Genomic DNA, 22,294 nt, shown 5'->3' with positions numbered 1-22,294 from the left:
TTTCCAAATTTCCATCAAATTTCCAATTTTTTTATAAATAAATACAAAAATATTGATTAGTGTTTACCAGTAACATGAAGTACAATGTGTTACGAAAAAACAATCTCAAAATCACTTGTGTAAGTTAAAGCGTCTCAAAGTTATTGCTATTTAAAGTGACACATGTCAGTTTTGAAAAAAGAGGCCCGGTCCTTAACACATTTCTGGGCCTGGTCCTTAACCGGTTAATCCCATCCACACATTCTGCAGTGGTAAAACTGTTTTCAAAAACACCTGCGGAAAGGCTGACGTGTTTTTTTTCTGCAGCTTTTAGTGCTGCATTTTGCTACGTGGGGTATTAGCCATCTACCATGTTAGTGTTATGTCCACTCAGTCTATGTTACGTACAATTCAGGTCCCTTGTCTCTTGTATTTCCCTGTGTGCACGAGATCTCAATATACAAGTAAAATAAAATGCGCTTTAATAAACCATCTCACACGTTAGAATTATGTTACTTTACAACTGTGCCAATTAATGCATAATATTAGATGTGATAACTTTACAAGATTGTTTTTTTAATAGAGCAGAAAAGATTTTGACACAGGTATTTTTTTTTCCCAACAAAATGCCTTATATCTACTACTTCTTAAGATGATACAGCCGGCCATACAAAGCAGCTTGTATTGTGTTACCAGAGCTACAGGTCAAAAGCTGAATATTAAAATCCTCTAGAGCCCAGCAAGCGTGTTGTGTCATAGGAATGCTTTTTACTATGAAAGATAATGTATCAAATAATATAGCAAATATATATTTAACGACAACTGTTGTTTTCTCTTGATAATCAATAGCTCAAGTGGCTGATATTGATGAAATCCATACACTTGAGATATCCTGGGAAGGAAAGAGAGGGAGATTTAAAAAAAAAAAAAAAAAAAAAAAATCAGTATTTTTCTCTCTAATCAATCTGCAAACAGGACATGGTCGCTCGGCCAATCAATAGCCTCAAAGGCTTAGGCTCCATTCCTACGCAGTAACATGCCGCTCATTTAGACATGCAAACACATGTCAGAGCGCGGCGCTTCAAAACAGATCCCATTGATTTCAATGGGTGCCGGCTTACGCACAATACACATTGAAATCAATGGGTTACAAAGCCTTCCATTGATTTCAATGTGTAGCGCACGTAAGCCGGCACCCATTGAAATCAATGAGACCTGTTTTGAAGCGCCGCGCTCTGACACGTGTATATGTGTCTAAATGAGCGGCGTGTTACTCTCTGAGAACGGAGCCAAAAGCAGAGGATGATCTGTGGTGATTCTTGTAGGTTTTCCACTGCAAAAATCACTTGAATTTAGGTGGTTTTTGCGACAGTGACCTTTGGGAAAACTTATTGGGTAAATTTCTCTAAGGCTAAGGTGCCACTATGAGAAGAAGAAAAAAGAAAGCTGCAAAAATACAGAAAGATAAACACAGCGCTCACTCAGGAACTGAGCAGGTGCCATAGATTATGAGTTTCTTCTGTTTAAGGCCAGGGCACCAAATTATGGAGTTTTACAGTCAGAGCAAACTGGATGGGATTCTAGCGAATCCCATGCCCACACTGCGGACATGCCGAGATTTCCAAAAATCGGTGCCGTTTTGGAAATTGCAGGATGTCAATTATACCTACGGAAACACTTTTTTCCCCATAGGTATAATTGAAACATAATGTCCGCAAAGAGAACCTCTGCAGACTTTCTGACTAAAGCACTGTGGGAAGAACTGTGATGCGTTGCCGCCGCGTTTTTTCCCGCAGCGCTTTTTTGCTTAGGGATGCCACATGGGGACTTAGCCTAAGGCGATTGACCAATGTTGCAAAAAAAAAGACTGCTTTTTTGGTGCAGATTTTGCTGGTTTTTTTTTTTTTTTTTTTTTTTTTTTTTTTTTTTTTTTTTAGCCAAAGCCAGGAGTGGATTGAGCAGAAAGTAGAAGTATAAGAGTTTCCTATATATTTCCTATTTCTTTAGTAAGTGGTTGACGAAAAAGAAGAGTTGCGCTCCATCTGCCAAAACTTTGAGTTTGCGTGTTCATCCTGAAACCTTCCTCTGAGGACCAGGGGAGAACTTGCTTTATCCAAATAGGATGTTTGAGCAGATTGTATATTGGGGGAATCCCTTTTTGGGTAGGGCTGCAAACGATAGGGGCAACTGGTCGTCGCGTAGACTGACTGTGCCAGACAATAAACAACAATGGAGCGTATAGCCCCTCTGCACTACGTATTGCGCTCCTTTAAAAAAAACTGGATGTAATACACCTTCGTGTACACAAATAAAAGCCTGTTGATTTACTTCAAGGCATGTTATATCAAGTTTTTTTAAAGGGGCGCAATACGTGGGGCAGAGGGGCTATATGCTCCATTGTTGTTTACTATTCCTTTTGTAGCCAGTTTTGGCTTTGACAGTAACAGCAATTAGTATTTTGGTAATATAAGAGTTTTGGTTATGCACCACATAATGTAATAATATAGAAGATAGTCTTTTCTAAGAACATTGCCAAGAGCAACTTCATCAAATCATCCCTAAGAAATCTGGTGATGAACAAGGCTGTTTCCAGCATGATGGAGCACCATGTCACAGTACATGTGATAACTAACAGGCTAAGTGAACAAAACATTGAAATTTTGGGTCCATGGTCAAGAATTTCCCCAAATCTCAATACCATTGAGAAATTATGGTCAGTCCTCAAAAAGGAGGAGGATAAACAAAAAATAAAACAAACACAAAAAGAAAACTGAAGCTATGATCATTTCCTAGCACTGAAAAGGTTGTCATTAGAGATGAGCGAGTACTATTCGAAATAGCCGTTTCGAATAGCACGCACCCATAGGAATGAATGGAAGCAGCCAGCGCGCAGACTTTGCCAGCGGCCGACCACTAACCCCCTGCGTGCCGGCTGCGTCCATTCATTCCTATGGGTGCATGCTATTCGAAATGGTAGTTTCTAATAGTACTCGCTCATCTCTAGTTGTCATCAGTAAAGCCACAGTCTGGCACAGAAGCTAATACTGAGACCTTAAAGGGGTATTCCCATAACTCTTGTTCTGCAGCCTGAAGGCTCTGTGTTCTATTCACTTCCTGGATTTCTCGGCACATTGGTGGGCGAGGTTTCACTTGCTCTGCTATCTGCTATGTTTGCAGTCAGTAATGAGGGATTGGTTGTAAACGCATTACCACAGTATAAAGCTGATGTGGAAACTGATGTAGCAGAGCTGGATTTGAGTCAGTTTGCATTACATATAGAGGTAACGGACTCCTTATCTCAGCCCTTATCAGTCAAATTCAATTAAATTGGCTGATAAGTGGAAAAGCTGAAGATAGACAGCACAGTAATCCTGGAGCTCTCACCTCCCCCTTACCCTATCTAAGGAGCTCCGTTGCTTGTCAGCCCCTCCCTCCTCCCTGAGAGCAGGCAGCTACATCACTTGGGAAATTAGTAGATAAGCCCAGTGGCCATAGAATTCAGTGTCAACAATGAAGTGAATAAATTAAATTTAAGTGGCCAAACAAAGCAGTTTTGATAAAGCAGTGTATTTAGGAAAAGTCTTAAATCCACATAAACTAGCAGTATAGATAGGATGCTTTTCATGGGACAACCCTTTTAAAAAGAAGGGTCAACAAAGTAAATATTGACTCCTTGCATAAACTTAATGAATTTGTCATTGAAATTTCAAAAACTTATGAAATTATTATAATTGTACTTCAGTAACCATAGAAACAAGTAACCAAAAGAACTAAAAACTAAGCAAACTTTGTATCAGTCTCAATTCTTTTGTAACTTTCTAACGCTGGGTTTGCACCAGCGTTCGGCACTCCATATTAGGTTTCTGTCTTCTGCCGGCAGAAGACGGAAACCTGTCATGCCGAGTCCGGCCGTGAGCACTTTGAGCTCTACGTGGCGAAACCGTTTTTATTTCAAATGAATGGGATTGAAACATGCCGGCAGGTTTCCGTCTCCTGCCCCTGTTTTGTGCAGGAAACGGAAACCTGCAGAACGGAGTCCTGGGCGCAGATGTCAACGAGCCCTAACTTTGTATAAGTCTCAATTTTAAAAAAATATATACACTCATATACTGTATTTTTCAGACTATAACACACAATTTTTCCCCCCCTTCCCAAATTTGGGAGGAAAACGGTGGGGTGTCTTATAGTCCAAATGTGGGGTGTTTTAGCAGGGGAAAGTGGCAGAGGAGCGGGGTTCCAGCATCGCCCATTCCTGCCGCTTGCTTCCTGCAGCATGTGCTATTCCACCTCACCTCGTATTCAAATGAATGGTAGGTGAGTTGAAACAGAATTCGGGCATTGGAGAATACAGTTCAGTCATTGCTTCTGGCTTTTTACATTGTGAAGGCAACAGTTTATCAATGAGGGAATCAAGTGTCAGAGCCCCACCATTTTAATTTGGTGACCTACAGTAAGGATAAGTCATTCATTTCGGTCTTGAGCAATCCCATGAAAATTTGGTAGAATTTAACTTATTGTATCTGCTCCTCTAAACAAAAAGAAAAACAAAGACCTATAAGAACAAGCAAACAAGCCTTTTATGCCTTTTATTATACATAGACTGTTCTGTAGGTTATGTAGTAACATCCAAGACACGAGACCATGGATTGATCACATCCAGGAGGGATTTACAAACACAGAGAAGAAAGAAACATATTCTTGTTTCCTTGGGGGAATATTTTTTGCTATCAACAGTCACTTAGCAGAATAGCAAGAATAGGGCAAATAAGTATCATAAGGAAATAGAAAATAGAATGACGACAAACAAGGTCACTTAGGTGTCTAAGATAAGCAAGAGGGAATACGAACAAAAACAATATGAAATGAAACCGGGGCAAAGTAATAATGCTTTGAGCTAGAAGTTCAATGAATTTCCTTTTCATGCACCAAACCTGCATTGCCCTGATAAGTGCTGCACGATATACGCTATATACAAATGTAAAGAAAGCCTAATGTCAATGTCTGATCTCTAATTCTTAAGACTTTTTTTTTGGCATGTAAAGAATTACTTCTAGTCTCCTACAAAGAAAGTTAAAATAATAAAAATAAACTAATAAGTAAAGCAATAAATACTGTAATAGCTTACATTGTGACAGCACAGATCTCCTTGACTCAAACCATGACTTCGGTGAATCCGTAGTTCCTCCGTATAGTATCAGTTATTTCCCTACTTAGGGTAAGTTCACACGGAGATTTTTGGTCAGGATTTTGAGGCCATATCCGCCTCAAAATCCTGACCAAAAAGATGGCTCCCATTGAAATCAATGGGAGCCGCTCATGTTTTTTTACCAGAAAAAGAAGCGAGGTGTTCATTCTTCAGGCCGTTTCGCCTCGCGATTCGGCCTGAAGACACTCCCTCCTCCCAACTAGGCCCATTCATTGGGCCTAATCCGGAGCGGAGTGTGCGGCTGGATTCCGATGCAGTGCACCGGCTTTCAGTCGCAGCAACTTGTTTTTTTGGACCGGAACCTCAGGCGGCCTCCACCTCAGGTTCCAGTCCAAAAAACCCCATCTGAACTTACCCTTACAGTGAGCCCATTCCCATCATACTTCTGTCACCTGCTATTATTAATTGAGGGGAATGTACCACCAATTGATCTAAGGAACGCTTTACTTGCTAGCTATGCTGCCAACTGGTGGGGGCATTTGGAGACAATACGTTGTGTGGGACCACTTAGGGGGCATTATGCTGTACATCGGGGCTATATAGTTTGGAGCTACTTAACGAACATTATATTACGTGAAGAGGACATTTTACGGTGTGGGACCACTTACGGAACCTTATAATGTCATGTAGGAACTAAGGCGGTATCATCATCATCACGTATTATTTATTTGGGAACACAACAAATCATTAGGAATTGGTGGGGTCAAAGGGTACATGTGCGGAGTTAGAGGCACAGCTTTTCCATCTTTGTGTCCTTTGAAAGTTGAGAAGTATGTGTAAGCAGAAGACCTCAATGAGTAAAGCAAGGGGTTGTGCAGGGCTCAAAAACATGGCTGCTTTTTTCTTCTCCATGACATGTAGCATGGCGTTGTGACCAACAGACATGATGGCGCTATGTGAGACAAATAAAGCGGTCTTGTTTTCGAAGTTCAGCACAACCACTTTAAAAGAGCACAAGAAAAGCTGAGTCAAGATGGTGTCCTCCATAATCCTTCAGTAGGCCCCCTGCCACCATAAGGGCTCGTTCACATGGGGAAAGAGGGGGCAGATTATGGCGCTGAATCCACGTCATAATCCGCCCCCTCACAATGGAGGTCCATCTAGACCGCCAGCTTACTTTTTTCCGTGAGTGGTATGTTGCGGCAAAGTGAGCTGCCCCTTCTTCAAGCAGATTACACAGCTGATTCAGCCCTGGCGTCAGCCTCGTGGCAGCACCCTCTGGACTGGGCCCATTCATTTGAGCCTACTCCGGAGGGGGAAGCTGCGACTGTTGGAAGCTGCGACAGTCATGGCAGGCGCATTTTGGCCCTATTGTGATGCAGCTTCCCGTGTCACTCTCAGGACAAAAATCCACCAATCCACTCCCCGTGTGACCCGGGCCTAACAAATCATCAGCATTCCTTGATCACACTGTGGGGTTATCAATGGAAGGGGCAATGACCCTTTCAAACCTTTAGCTAGAGCAGTCATGACAGTACATGGCATCTAAGGATTTAAGGGATTGACACCCACATTAGCCACCACCATTCTGAGGCTATTCTACAACACAGTTTACATTAAGACCCTCCCACCCTTAATAGTCCTGTATGTCCAAATTAATAAGTGTTAACTCCTAACTGATGAGTCGATTAATAGTTATAGGCCATTCATGGCTCTCCATAAAATCCATAAATAGTAAGGAACTTAATTCTTACTTACAATCTAACAGCACAGAGGGACCGCTAATATTATTTTAGGGTACAAGTGGGCCTTTTGCACACCTAGTAGGCACGCTCCTGCCATAAAAATACCTTGGATGCTGCTTAACCAACAGCAGGAGAACTAAAAATCAGGAAACATTAAAAAGTCTTACAGGCTCCGTGATAGATACAATTTTGCTAAATACAGATTCTATAGTTGATTTGCGTTTCTTTACCAATAAGAGTATTTTCCATACTGTAACTACTCTTTGCAGAACATATTTCTTTTCTCTGCTAAAACTAGTTTACAGCTTTGGTTGTTTTTGCTCAGAGTTTCAAAGTGTACTCGGCTGTACGGGAGACACAGTTCAGTTCATGACAGAAGGTTTAGGTGCATTTTAAACAGGGAACCAGCAACATAAAACTTTATAGTGCTAATAAAAAGAACACATCATACTGTATATATCTCTGCACTGATCCAAAGCTGTTCAGAAAAGACAAGTAAAATATACACTTCAGATGGAAACTAAAATGCTGTCCTCTTGTCTTCCTTCTTGCATATATTCTAATTAACAATATTAATAATAGCAGATGTCTATAAAGTGTGGGGAAGGTAGCTTGGCAGCAACGGTGCGGACCCAACCAGACAGAGACAGGTACACAAAATTAGTAGCAAGCAGGTTTATTTAGAAAAAAAACTGCAAAATAAATAAACCTTCATTTCAGGTACAAAACGAGCAAAATAAAATACAGCCTTAACTTCAGGCAAAACTCCTGCTCGTCTGAGCACTAACTAGACAATAAGTACTAACTGTACAGGTGGCTTACTACCAGCCATTTACATTTACTAGCGACCTGCTTTCACCAGGATTTGCAACATTTTTGTTGGAACAGACTGAGCTTCTGCACAAGACACAGACAGCGGGATAGCATTATTAGGCTAGGCCTACCTGGTGACATGTTTCTGCAACACTGCATTTAATGGTTGTCTATTTGATTGTGTTGCAAGGAAAGTCAACCGGTTAGACTTTCAGTCGTACTGTATGTTAGAAGTCACAGACAACTACCTTTATAAACCGCAATGCAAATCACTTGTGACTGTGACCTTCGTGGAATCTGTCTGAAATTGTACTGATTTTTTTTTTTCCACATGTTCAACTTGTCTGAGACAAAGGCAAAGTCAAATGTTTAAATGTACTGAAATAGTTAATTAGGCAACTTACTAACATGCTGAGTAAATGATGGAAGCGGACCCTCTAGGAGCAAGACAGAGCAGCTACCTTCCGATTGGGAGACATGGACAACTGAAGTATTTTAGTGAGTTATCTAACTTTATTTTTTTATTTTTTTATTTTTTTTTATAGTTAAACATATTTTATTCACTGCACAATCCTACTAACTACTGATTGGAAATTAAAGGGGTTGTCCAGTCTAAAATTGTATCTGTTAATTAAGCCATACTCACCCGATGCTCCGGCGCCATTGCGCATGGTCCGATCCTTCAGCTCCGTTGTTGTCTTCCAAAGGAAGTACCTATCGCACGTGACAGATGAGGCCAATCGGTGGCATCAAGAAGAGAACAGGAGATGTCACTATCTGTGCCATCCCTGATTCCCTTTTTCAGGCCGTTGATTGGCCACAGGAGTCATGTGATTGAAGAGAATCGGGACGTAACAGCTGATGAAAAATTCATCAACAAGAAGGCAGTTGACTGGACTAGACCTCCACCCAGGACACCAGAGAATCGGTGACAGGTATGTTTTTGGGTTTTTTTTGCTTTTTTTTCACCTCCTCCAGCCTGAATAGAAATATTGTTTAGCCTTGACAACCGCTTATATTTTATGTAGTAATTAGAAATATTTAGAACCAATAATTTCAATTTTCTTTCTATGTTTTGTTCAGTTTCCATATTATCATACAATCTAAAGTAAACATGTCTGAATGATTCTTCACTCAACTTCCTATTTATTTCCTCTGGATGTCTGAAATGAAAAGAATATCTTAGAATTTGTCAGTTGTGATAGATGCGTTGGAATCTGGCAGAAAACAGCAGAAATTTTTAGCTAAGGGTAGAATGGAAGAAAGCCCAGGGCTTTTTTCTGTGGATCAGTGCATTCCAACAACTTGATTTGGAAGGAGAAGTTATTCGGTTATTGTAAATGCCCTACATAGGGAAGGCTGCCAGCAAACATTCTCAGAGCAACCTTGATGGAATTTAGGCAGATCGTACTACACTTTGATCCAAATATAGAGATAGAAAATCTGATTTGGTTTTGAAGGCATTTGATTTAGTCATACAATAAGTATCATAAACTGCTACATAAGCTCAATTTGATCACTTTGTGACTTCAATAACTGGAATGGATACATTCGATTCATAATGTTATTATGAAATAGGAAGAAAAATAAAGTTCTTCAAAAAATACAAATGGAAATTTATCTCTGAAATTATCTCTGATATATATAATGATGTATTATGTAAGGCCTTGTGCGAAGGTTCTCCTATATAATAGAAAATAAAGTGAATTTGGTGTAGGGGCTAGATCCCAAGACTCCTTAGAATGAAGGGGCACAAACATTCTGCAGAGTCTTACAAAGCCATTTTCACTCCACTGGGGGATTATGGGAAAAATAAGCAAATCTGTTTTCCAAGATGTAAATAGGAAAACAGTACCTCTGTTGCTGCCCTCCAGGAGTAGCCCTCTTAAACATCATGCATGACTTTTTCAACAAGTCTATTGCTATGCTGCAAGGATATGCCAAACCAAATCTATTCCAAAAGGAACAGAATCCCAGCTGTGGACAGCGCTGTTTTGATCTGGTTAGACCTCTTCAGCACAGCGTAGGGAAAACTCAGAAATCCAAAATGTGGTTCGGCAGGTCCTGTGGGCATTTCATCTCAGTTGCCCTCCTGTCTCCTCTCCCCCCCACTTCCTGATTTTCTGCACAGTTATCTCTGGATTTACATCCAGAACTAACAGAAGCAATGGTCAAGAAAATGTTCTAGCACTTAGTGCTTTGCAGAGAGTGAAAGAAGAGAATATAGATGGCCGGGAGCAGAAGAGGACCAAACATGTCTCTTGATCAATAGATGCCATGAAGGAGCCCAGAAGAGGTGAAGGGCATTGGGTATCAGTGTGTATCTTCTGCACCTACCCTCCATTTATTATACCCTGGGGTCTAAAAGAGATTCTAGAGTATAATAATGGCTCAAGGGTGAGGTTCCCCAAAAAGTTCATATTCAGCAGAACCCAACATTTTTGTAAAATTTGTGGCTTATTCAACTTGCTACAAACTGGTTGAGTCATGCCGATCTTTAACATTAAACTAATTATATTTTGGGCATTAATCATAACATTATACATAACATATAGTAGTCCATAAGTTACAATAGCATGCATAGAGCAGTATGGGCAATGTAACACAGTAACTGACCCAACAGTATCTCATAGGAACAAAACTGACAGCGGCACTAGAGAGTTCTCTCGCAGCATTGGGGACGCCCCTGATGCTGTTTGAGCGCTGGGGACTGCCCCCAGTGTTGTGAGAGAACTCATTTGTATACAGAAGAAAACTGGGATTTCTACCAAAGGGTGGCGCGGAGAAGACATCTAGCAGAGAAGAATAGCCTTTCTTAGACTGGGGCCCCACGGGACGTAAACGCCCTGATTTGCCCACAGCGGAGACGCTGCGGGAAAAATCGCGGCATTGTACAGTGCAGGCAAAGTGAATGGTATTCATGCGAATCCCATCCCCACTTTGCCGAAAAGATCACAGCGCAGGCACGCTGTGATTTGCAAAGCCGTTGCGGCTTTGCAAATTGCAGCATGTCGATTATATCTACGGTAACGCCAATGGCTTTCCCATAGATATAATGTTAAGAGAAAGTCCGCAGAGGAAAACTCTGAACTTTCTCTTAAAACCGCTGCGGAAAGAACCGCAATGCGATCACGCAGCGGTTCTTCCCACAGCGCTTTAGTGCTGCGGATACGGCCCGTGGGGTCTTAGCCTTCAGGCTATTCCTACGTATTAAGGACAAAACATTGCCTTTTAATGATTGAATCCCTTTAAGATGGAGGATAATGCCAACTCTTCATACCAGGGTTCTACCCATTTTGGGGAAAACGTAAACATGGGGATTGTGCTAGATACCTCTACTAAGGAATTTAAATGTGTGACTTTTTGCCCGTGGGTAGCTTTGCCACATGAGAAAATAAATGGCTTCATTCACAACAGTCACAAAATATTGTCAGACGTCAATGATATAAAAAGAAGCAATACAGAGAATTAGAGAACAAAGAGTGCGTAAACTTTTGAGCAGGAGCATATTACTATTTCCTTTATTGCCGTGGGTTGTTGAAGGTTTGTGCGGTTCTTGGATGCAAGATACTTTAATCTCAAACACATTAAAAATAACAGATGTGTTTTGTCTGATTATTTTGTTTTCTTAAAAAAAAAAAACTAGCACAAATCTTACAAAGCCTGCCAGGGGCATGTAAACTTATCAGCACAAAAGTATTGTGGATATGTATCAATATAAAAGCAAAGTTGTCCAACACCTTCATTTATTTTATTTTTGTAGATTGTGAGCCCCACATAGAGCTCACAATGTACATTTTTCCTATCAGTATGTCTTTGGAGTATGGGAGGAAAGGCGCGCAGACACTGGAGAACATACAAACTCCTTGCAGATGTTTTGCCCTTGGCAGGATTTGAACCCAGGACTCCAGCGCTGCAAGGCTGCAATACCCTGGCAGCATACTCTTTTACCCAGCTGCCCAGTTATTTGTATTCAATGAAGTGATGTCAGCTCAGTGCAAGAGATCATTCTAAAGTCTCCTTCTATGTAAATCTGATTTAGATATATATTGGGATTTGAACCCACGGCCGCTTGCATGGCAGATAATAGCATAATGACAAAGCCACAGCTCCAGCTATTCTAAATGCTATCAGCTATTCATATTTTTTTTTAACCCAATGCTTCAGACTTATGTTTCCCTGCATAATATCCTGGTACATAACAAATACAATGGATGAAATGAGATTTAAACACGTGACCAATTTACTAAGTAAATTGTAAATAAAATGTAAATTGGAAGTAAAGTCGCTACTGATATGAAATTCTCATCGGATGTTGGTAACAACCTATCCAGTCGTCAGAGTCAAAGATATCACACCATAGATGTCCATAAACTAAGCTATGTGTACAAATGAGAAATGACAAAGGGGAAAAAGTATTAAACACATGAAGAAAGTCAGTTGCAAAAAACCATGTAAAGACCTGACACCAGTTGAAATCTATCAGGAATTAGAAAAATAGTGAATAAGAAGAATCATAGTGAAGATAATACACAGTCCAGTCATATTAATGTGGCCACCGCCTACTTTTGACGACAACGTTAAATAACCAATCGCAGAAGGCACGTGTCATCAGCCATCTGGGTGCACTCATCATTGTGGAAGACACGATGGAGCAACACAAGTATGCATCTATCCTTGTGGACCATGTTCACCCCTACATGCGAATTGTTTTTCCTCAGGATGATGGCATCTACCAGCAGGACAATGCGACGTGTCATAAAGCTCGCAGTGTACGTGCGTGGTTTGAGGAGCACCAGGATTAGTTTACCGTACTCCCTTAAGCAGCAAATTTCCCGGCCTTGAACCCAATCAAGAATCTGTGGGACCCCCTCTATCGGGTTGTTCGCGCCATGGATGCTCAACCGCATAACCTAGCACAGCTGGCCACGGCACTGGAGTCGGCATGGCTCAACATCCCAGTGACATCATCACAACATCCCCTCTCTTCTTGCACGTCTCGCAGCGGTCCGCTCTGCCAAAGGTGGTTATTCTGGATTTTGACAGGTGGTCACATTAATGTGACTGGACTGTGTATTATCGGGTTTAACTGATTGCCTACAAAATGGTGTCTCATTACTAAGCTGCCACATAAGCAACATCTCATGATGGATAAACCAGTGAGCTGTCTCAGGACCTTCAAAGCTTTATTGTTGCAGAATATATGATGACATTGGTTACAGAAGAGTTTCTAAACTACTGAAGGTTCCAGTGAACACTGTTGGGGCCATAATCTGACAGTGGAAAGAACATGATTTCACCAGAAACTGGACACCAGAGCCAAGGGCCTCCTGTGGAGAGATACAGAGAGACCTGGAATCAATAGGTACAATTGTTTCGAAGAAAACAATAAGGAATTCCCTCAACCTCCATGGCCTGTATGTATGCTCACCATGCAAGACTCCATTGTAGAACAAAAACCATTTTTAATGTTTGTTCAACAATATTCAGACAAGCCTGTTAAATACTGGGTATATACATTCTGCACAGATGAGACCAACATTGAATTGTGGATGCCATAATACACACCATGTTTGGATGCCAAAAGGCCCTGCACATGACCCCAAATCACCAACAGTGAAATTTGGAGGTGGGAACATCATGGTGTGGGGCTGTTCTTCAGCATGCGGGACTATCAAACTTCATATAATAGAGGGAAGGATGACAAATGTACAAATGTACCGAGACCTTCTTCATAAAAATCTGCTGCCAACTACCAGGATGATGAAGATGAAACAAGAGTGGACATTTCAGCAAGATAATGATCCCAAACACACAACCAAGGAAACTCTCAACTGGTTTTAGAGAAAGAAACTAAAGCTGCTAGAATGGCCGAGCCAATAACCTGACCCGAATCCAATAGAGAATCTATGGAAGGAGCTAAAGCTCAAGAGTTCATAGATAAGGCACACCGAACCTTCAGGATTTGAAGAATGTTTGTGTGAAGAATGGGCCAAAAATCACATCTAAGCAATGCATTCCTTTATACTGGAGGTGTCTTGAAGCTTCATCTCCAAGAAAGGTGTTTGTACAAAGTATTAAATAAATGTCAGTAGGTTTGTTCAATCCTTTTTCCCTCTGTCATTTCTCATCATTACACATAACTTAGCTTATGGACATCTATGGTTTGATTTATTTTGCCGGTATGGATTGGATGGGTTGTTACCCAATTTCATGTCAATAACACCTTTAGAAATATATTTACTTGGTTGGTCACATGTTCAATACTTATTGTATGTCTGTATGCCAAAATATGTATTATTATTATTATTAAAGCATACAATAAGATGGTATATAAAGGATAAGGGCATTTCTCTATATACCAGTATGTTATGAAGGAACACAACATTACTGTTGGAGCCTTGGGTCATAAAAATATTTTTGTGTGTGTGTTATTTGATGTTTCTGGAAAGTATGTGAACACATAGATACTTGGCACCAACTTATTAACTGGTCCCCCAATCACCAGAAGTAAAAAAAAATACAACTGCAACCAAACACTTCTTATCATGTGATATAATTGCTGACTATTCTAAGCTTACAAAATACTAGTACTAGTGACTAGGACAAAAGGTTTGGTCAAGAGCTGGAAAAACCAGCAAGCAGCAGAGTGAATGCTGGAGAAAGTTAGGCTGTGGTCACACGGGGTCTTTTGGTACGGAACCTGAGGCGGAGGCTGCCTCTAGTTCTGGTCCAAAATACGGGTAGCTACGACTGAATGCCGGTGCAGTGCACCAGCATCCAGTTGCGCACTCCGCTCCGGATTAGGCCCAATGAATGGGCCTAGTTGGGAGGAGGGAGTGTCTTCAGGCGGATTCGCAAGATGACTGAGCCTGAAGAATGAGCATGTCCGTTCCTTTTTCCGGGAGTCGGAACAAACAGCTCCCGGAAGAAAGAACTGACCGGCTCCTTTCTTTATTCTTTCCCTTGTTTCTCTCTTGAGACCTGTACCTGCTCTTTACTGGGTACAGAGTAAAAGCTTGTATGTAGTGCAGCGAAAATAAGGGTAGGGGAGGTTCACTTATAAAAGTGATATCATAAACAATATAAAGTGTAGATACAGTATGTGCTTCACTGGAGGAGACTCACTGTATTATTTACAGAGATCTCACTGGCAGGAAAGACATAGTCATAGAGGTGCTCCCAATCCAGCCTGCGTCCTCAACCAGTGATATCTCTGCAAATAATACAGTGAGAACGGCAACTGCAGTTATATGAAATAGGAGAATGTCCTCTTTCATACAACTCTAGAAACAAGTTTCTATGTTTTATAATGTCCAAGATATAACTGTTAGAATTGATAACATTCTGGCTAACTACAGCCACCACTAGAGGGAGCATGAGTGTATACAGGATATTGTTACATTGTAAAGTATAGGGCTATCGGCAGTGGCATTCAAGTGAGCAGCACTTCTGCTTCACAGGTCACTGATTTCATGTTCATTTGTCACATGGCCTGTTTGTGGCTCAGTCACATCCAAGTGAATGGGGTTAAGGTGAAATACTAAACACAGCCCTACATAATGTACAGTGCCATACTTGGTATGCAATGAAGAGGTCGCAGCACTCATGTCATTGCTTCAGTCTGTATAAGGGCTCATTCACATCTGCGCCCATACTCCGTTCTGCAGGTTTCTGTTTCCTGCACAAAACAGGGGCAGGAGATGGAAACCTGCAGGCATGTTTCAATCCCATTCATTTGAATGGGTTTGAAAAGTCTCCGGCCGTGTGCGCCGGTGAGCGTTTTATGCTCTCCGCGGCAAAACTGTTTTTTTAAAACCGGATACAGAGTCGGACATGCAGTACTCGGTGTCCGGTTTAAAAAAAAAACGGTTTCGCCCCGGAGCGCATAAAACGCTCACCGTCGCTTATGGCCGGACTCGGCATGACAGGTTTCCGTCTTCTGCATGCAGAAGACGGAAACCTGAAAACGGAGTCCGGGCCCTAGTGTGAACCTAGCATAAATAACTGATCTGTGAGCTAATTCTCAAGATCCCTTTAGTGGTCACTAGAGCAATTACTGTACAAGTTTATGTTTTAAAGGGTACCAGAGTTTTTATAAAAGGTTGAAATATGTGCAGGGTCTTGCTGGATAATCGTTCAAAAGCTTGTATAAGTTTTCATATGTGGTATGCTTTCAGTTTTTCGGCTTCTAAAAAACACATGTGGCTAAAATACATTTTGCATTTATCTCTCAGGCAGGGTTTGTGCAATAAGGAGCGGCCTGCCCCCTTCTTTATCTATTACTGATAATGTTCTGCCATACTTCCAGGAGTAACTGTACAACAGCAAACAAAAAACTAAGAAAAGCCCAAGTGACCATAATATAGAGATACAGGAACACTTAACTGCAAATACAAGGCAAATACATGCAACTAAACAGCAAGAAAAAAAACTAATCTATGAGCACGGTCAGGAAAGCTGCTTGCTGTCTGTGAATAATCTGTACTCACACAAGCATAAGACGCACCCAGGTTTTAGAGGAGAAAAATAGGGAAAAAAAAAAATTCAGGCAAAAAATGGTAAAATATTTAATGTATGAGAGTTGTAGTTTTGGAACAGCTGCAAGGCCACATTGACAGGTGACCCTGCAGCTGTACGGGGATGTATAGGGCGTTTTTTTTGTGGGGCCAGGTGTACTTTTTAGTTATACCATTTTGGGAAATGTTTATTGCTTAGATCACCTTGTATTTAATTCAGAGGCAAAAGAGAGAGAAAAACCCGGCAGTTTAGCACTTTTGATTTTGACGTTCACTGTACATAAAACTATTAGTAGACCGGGCATTTTCAGACACAGGGATACCTAATGTGTATGTTTCACAGTAATGTTATACCTTTATATGTATTCTAGGGAAAGGAGGTGAACTTTTATTTATTTTTTATTATATTTTTTTTTTAAGTGTCACTGGTGTGTGAATAACTGAAACCAACACTCAGCGGTCTGGTATGACCTATATGTAGTGGGTGTGGCTTATCAAAGGGGAGTGGCCTAAAATAATTGTTCATGGACTGTAATCAATGTAAAACATTTAATTAATCGTGATCGTAATCCAGGAATTTTTTTTTTTTTTTTTTTACTATTTTATTATCCCCCGCCTATCATTTGATTGCAAGTCCCATAGACGGCAATACAAGTGTATTGCCGTCTATGGGAGATTCTATACATTACTATCGCGGAGTGTCATAGACCAGCCGCGATAGTAATATATATCTATGACAGGCCTGGGAGCCTTCATTAGGCTCCCAGCTGTCATCGGAACAGGTCGGCTCCTGCGGCCTCGCCGTGCAGGAGCCGGCCTGTATCACTAAAGGTATGGGGCCGGTGGGGACCGGCCCCGGGGCTAACTAACTGCCGGGACCTGCAGAGGAGGAGCGGATTTACAGCATGCCACCGCTGGTTTTCTTCAGTGGCAGGAGCGTGGCAATCTGCAGGCCCCGGCAGCTAAGACACTCCCCGGCATCTGCTGTAATAGACCGGCAGATGCCGGGGACTGTCTTAGCTGCCGGGGCCTGCAGATTGTCACGCTCCTGCCGCTGCAGAAAACCAGCGGTGGCAGTAGCGCGGCCATGCTGCAAATCCGCTCCTCCCCCCACATTCGGACTATAAGACGCACCCTCATTTTCCTCCGAAATCTTATAGTCCGAAAAATACGGTAGATACAAGTGCAGAGAAGACTTTTCTTACATTGTAAGCTGTGAGATTTGCAGAATCGAGTCCTTTGCACAGAGCAGTTTGCAGACACGTGGGGTCTGTGAGGAGAATCAGCCCCTCCCACCTACTCTACATTCACTGTGTGAGGAGGGCAAAGCAGCTCCTCCGTCCTCTCTCTGTCTCTCCGTCTTGCCACTATTTCATATCAAGGGAAGGAACTGGTAAAGGAATCAACCGCAAATTAGCTAGAAGGGAGACACTTAGTGGCAGGAATTTTAAGATAGGGGGCCCCAATGCGGCGCTTTACAGGTACTGCAAGGTGGATGGGATTCTAGCAAATCCCATCCACACCTTGTAGAAAAATATGTGCAGCGAACACACTGTAGTTTCCAAAACTGTTGCGTTTTTGGAAATCGCAGCATATCAATTATAACTATGGAAACGCCAGTAGATTCCCTATAGGTATAATGGAAGTAGAAAATCCGCAGAGAAATCCTCGGCCGACTTTCCGTGAGATAAACAGCGATGCGTCGCTGCCGCGTTTTCTTCCACAATGTTTTTTTTGCCTCGGCCCGCTACGTAGGGCCTTAACCTAAAGAAGTTTTTCAGGCAGACAGCAGCCACACATTTTAATTAAAGTAAATTACATTATGGTCCAGAATGAATTCTCGCCTTGACTACTGTAACTCCTTACTAATCGGTCTTCCCCTCACTAAACTCTCTCCTCTACAATCTATTCTGAATGCAGCGGCCAGGCTCATCTATCAGGCTAGACGCTACAGTGAGGCCTCTGGTCTGTGCCAGTCACTACATTGGCTGCCTATTTATTATAGAATAAAATATAAAGTTATCACCCTCATCCACAAGGCTCTCCATAATGCCGCATCTCCCTACATTTCCTCCCTCATCTCTGTCTACCGCCCAACCCGTGCTCTCCGCTCACTCAATGATCTAACACTTACATCCTCTATTATCAGAACCTCCCATGCTCGTATACAAGACTTCTCCCGAGCTGCACCACTTCTCTGGAATGCTCTACCCCGGACAATCAGATTAACTCCCAATTTCTACAGTTTCAAACGCAAACTAAAGACACATCTTTTCAGACAGGCCTATCACAATTTCTAACATAAACCCTTAACCCTCCTCTGTCCCCGCTCCCACATTTCCCCACATGATATGATGTCATCTCAGGATAACTTCATAGGTCCAAGCTCCATCTACATGTTACAGGACACCACTAGTGATGGCTCATAAAGTTTTGTTTGTGTAATGACAGTAATCTCTATTACAAAAGTGTCTGACCTCTGCATAAGCAATGCCGCCCCTGCTACCTCTTGTGTCACCCCCTCTACCTCATAGATTGTAAGCTCTTGTGTGCAGGGCCCTCAGTCCCATTGTGTGAAATGATTTTCTTTGTAATGTATCTTTCTGTCTGTATTTGAACCCTACAAATAGTACAGTGCTGCAGAATATGTTGGCGCTATATAAATAAAATGTATTATTATTATTATGAATGAAATGAGGTGTGTGAAAAGTTAGTGACTAAAAAGACCTAAAAAGCAGATTTATACACAGTATTACGGAAGTGATCATTGGACTTACAAGGGGTTAAGAAGGTTGTGCTGTATATACAGTAAAGCATCCATCTCTGTAAAGATACTTTATAGATACTGGTACATAGATAGAAGAGCTGTACGTGTACTGGGTTAGATACAACTACAAAAAACCAGAAGTGTTTTATGGCATTTGTCTTCCACCTGGAGCATCAATACATTACACAACATACTTCTTTTTCTCGAAGAAATAATTCCTCCTAGCAGAAGAACACACACTTAGCTGCTTTATGTGCCAAGCAAGAGGAAAATGATTGCCGCCTTCTTTCAGTCCTCTTGCCAGTTTAATGCTAATTTATCTTCACTTTCTTAAGGTCTAACTAAATGATACACTAAAAGAGGGAAGCGTTGCGATGAGAGATTTCCTGTAATATCACAGACATGGCTATAGGGTGTGCATTAGAATCAGCCGCACGCTGGCCCTTCAGGGGTCAAGTACCTACTGTCACTATAGTGAATATGCACATGGCACTTGGCAAGATCTGTAGCAACAAGCCGCATGATTTATATAGACTGTATCTCATAAGCCCAGGGAAAGGCTGGCGCAGTCATCTCTGCAAGTCACCGCCCCAAATCTGCCCGAAACGACATCTCTTTCGAAGATCGCATTTACTTTTCTAAAACTGGTGAGCAAGAAAAGCCACAAATTGTGCATCTAAAATAGCAGAATATTTGTTACGACACTTCAGAACTGCATATTAGGCTAAAAACTGATGTATGATGTATGGCTACAAGGCTGAGGACAAACTTGGCTAAATGCACATAGCAAATAATCCACACCTATGTGTCATATCAAAAGACTGCACAGTCTGCAAGCAAAATCGTGTGAACGTTCACGGCCTAGTCGCACCCTTATGGTAGCCTGGTGTTATTCAATTAAAGGGATTCATTAAAATGCTATTTTTTGTCCCTAACACATAGGACTAGCCTTAAGAAGGGCAATTCTTCTTCTACCTTTAGATGTCTTCTCTGTGCCGCCGTTCGGTAGAAATCCCCAGTTTTCTTCTGTATGCAAATGAGTTCTCTCGCAGCACTGGGGGCGGGCCCCAGCGCTCAAACAGCACTAGGGGTGTCCCCAATGCTGTGAGAGAACTCTCCAACGCCGCCTCTACCTTTGCCTGGAACGGCCTCTCCTTGCGTCTTCTTCCGGCGTGCGCAGTCGGCTCTGCCGTCGGGCCTCGGGCAGAGCTGACTGCGCATGCTCGTGGACATTTTCTTGTGGCTGCTTACCCCAGCTTGCTGTGTAAGCAGCCACAGGAAAATGGCCGCTTACACTAGTTTACTACAGGAAAATTGCTGCTGGCATGCACAGTCAGCTCTGCCCGAGGCCCAAAGGTAGGGCCGACTGCGCATACCTAGAAGTTTGTAGTCAGCGCCGGAAGAAGATGCAAGGAGAGGCCGTTCCAGGCAAAGATAGAGGTGGCGCTGGAGAGTTCTCTCGCAGCATTGTGGACGCCCCCAGTGCTGCAAGAGAACTCATTTGCATACCAAAGAAAATCGGGATTTCTAAAGAACAGCAGCACGGAGAAGACATCTAAAGGTAGGAGAAGAATAGCCTTTCTTAAGGCTCTTCCTACGTGTTAGGGACAAAAAAAAAAATTGCTTTTTAATGATTGAATCCCTTTAATACTTTGGCATAATGTTTGCCATCTTATACAATGTTGATAGAGCACCTCATATATAAAGATGCATCTGTGTAGAGCTCCAGCCTTGAGCCTTAGGCTGGTATCACACTAAGTTTTGGATGTGGGACAGATTTACCGCCCTGTACACTTTGCTGGAAGACGGACTCCTGGTATTATAGTGATCATCGTACTAGGAGTCCCCGCTTCGCTGTCATATACCGTCCTATAGTGGAAAAAGGATTAAGATATGTTCTTGCTTTATGTGTGTGTGTGTATGAATGTGTGTATGTATATATATGTGTGTGTGTGTGTGTGTGTATATATGTGTGTGTGTGTGTATATGTGTGTGTGTGTGTGTATATATATATGTGTGTGTGTGTGTGTATATGTGTGTGTGTATGTATATGTGTGTGCGTGTATATATATGTGTGTGTATATATATGTGTGTGTGTATATATATACGTGTGTGTATGTATACGTGTGTGTATGTATACGTGTGTGTATGTATACGTGTGTGTATGTATATGTGTATATATGTGTGTGTGTATATATATACGTGTGTGTATGTATACGTGTGTATGTATATGTGTGTGTGTATATATATACGTGTGTGTATGTATACGTGTGTGTATGTATATGTGTGTGTGTGGGGGGGGGGGGGGGACATGAGTTTGCTTTCCTGTTGTTTCATACAATAAATATTTTGTGGAGAATAATCACATATTACAAAGATGACAAAAACAATGAAAACAAAGAAAAGTGAATATCTCATAAAAAGCAATAAAATACTGAAACAAAAGTAGATAATAACCACATAAAATAATCACATTATTGTATCTGTATTTTCATACACAAGTGTGACGCGGCCCTATACACAGATATACATATACTCAGCCCTGGAGCTACACACAGCTGCAGTGCCACTTAATTAGGATGAATGTGGTAATTTTACTTCCCACGTACAACAGATATTACGGTAATGGAGGACGCACTTCCCTCAGCTGCAGTACAGACCTGTGTGCTGTGCAGTACCTGCACGACTTCTGTGCCACATATACGGGCTTTACCCCCTGTATAAGAGGGATATATGTCACGTCAGGAGGGCTTGTACTATATACTAGCAGTAGTGACGTGTGACAGGATTGTTCCCGCCCACTGCAGAGATCTCACTACTCTGCTGCAGTGCACACATGCCATAGACAGTGCGGCCTGCGAACTGGAAAGGGTTAATAGAGACCGGACCGGCTGTTAACTCTCTCCCTCCCAGAGCGCACACCAGCTTAGTAATAAGAAGGCATTGTACACACCGAGCAGAAGGCCGTCCATGTCAAAGATGATGTGGGAGACAGGCTGCAGTGTGCTGGATGACAGCGCCATATTGTCACTTCAGGGGAGAGTTCACCTCACACACCGAGCTGAGCTAGAGCAATGGAGGAAATGAATGGGCAGCCTGAGACACACCTCAAGGACAACCACAATCTAACCGTGGGATCACAGGCAGATTTGTAATTCTGCTGGCCGCCTTATAAATCACCCGCCACTTGCTTCTTCCTCTCTTTTCTTGGGAATATAAATGATCGCAGAGTCGAGGAAATCCCAAGTTAATTTAATCATTTCGCTGCTGGGGAATATTACAGCAAAAGCGACTTAATTAAAGACGTAGGGATAGAAAGCGCCAA

General features: G+C 41.9%; 1 protein-coding gene across 1 annotated transcript in view; it reads right to left on the bottom strand.

The window, feature by feature from the left end:
• The window catches only part of PUDP (pseudouridine 5'-phosphatase), a 209,793-nt gene extending 187,765 nt beyond the window's left edge, over positions 1-22,028 (bottom strand). The window contains exon 1 of the mRNA XM_075263657.1: positions 21,923-22,028. Coding sequence (XP_075119758.1) covers positions 21,923-21,992 — 70 coding nt within the window. The 5' untranslated portion in view covers positions 21,993-22,028. The remainder of the gene's footprint in view (positions 1-21,922) is intronic.
• Between the last annotated feature and the right edge of the window lie 266 nt (positions 22,029-22,294).

This window comes from Leptodactylus fuscus, chromosome 2, assembly GCF_031893055.1.
Source record: "Leptodactylus fuscus isolate aLepFus1 chromosome 2, aLepFus1.hap2, whole genome shotgun sequence".
Lineage (NCBI taxonomy): Eukaryota > Metazoa > Chordata > Amphibia > Anura > Leptodactylidae > Leptodactylus > Leptodactylus fuscus.
The sequence above is the reverse complement of the archived record's forward strand: the minus strand, read 5'-3'. Positions and strand labels throughout refer to the sequence as shown.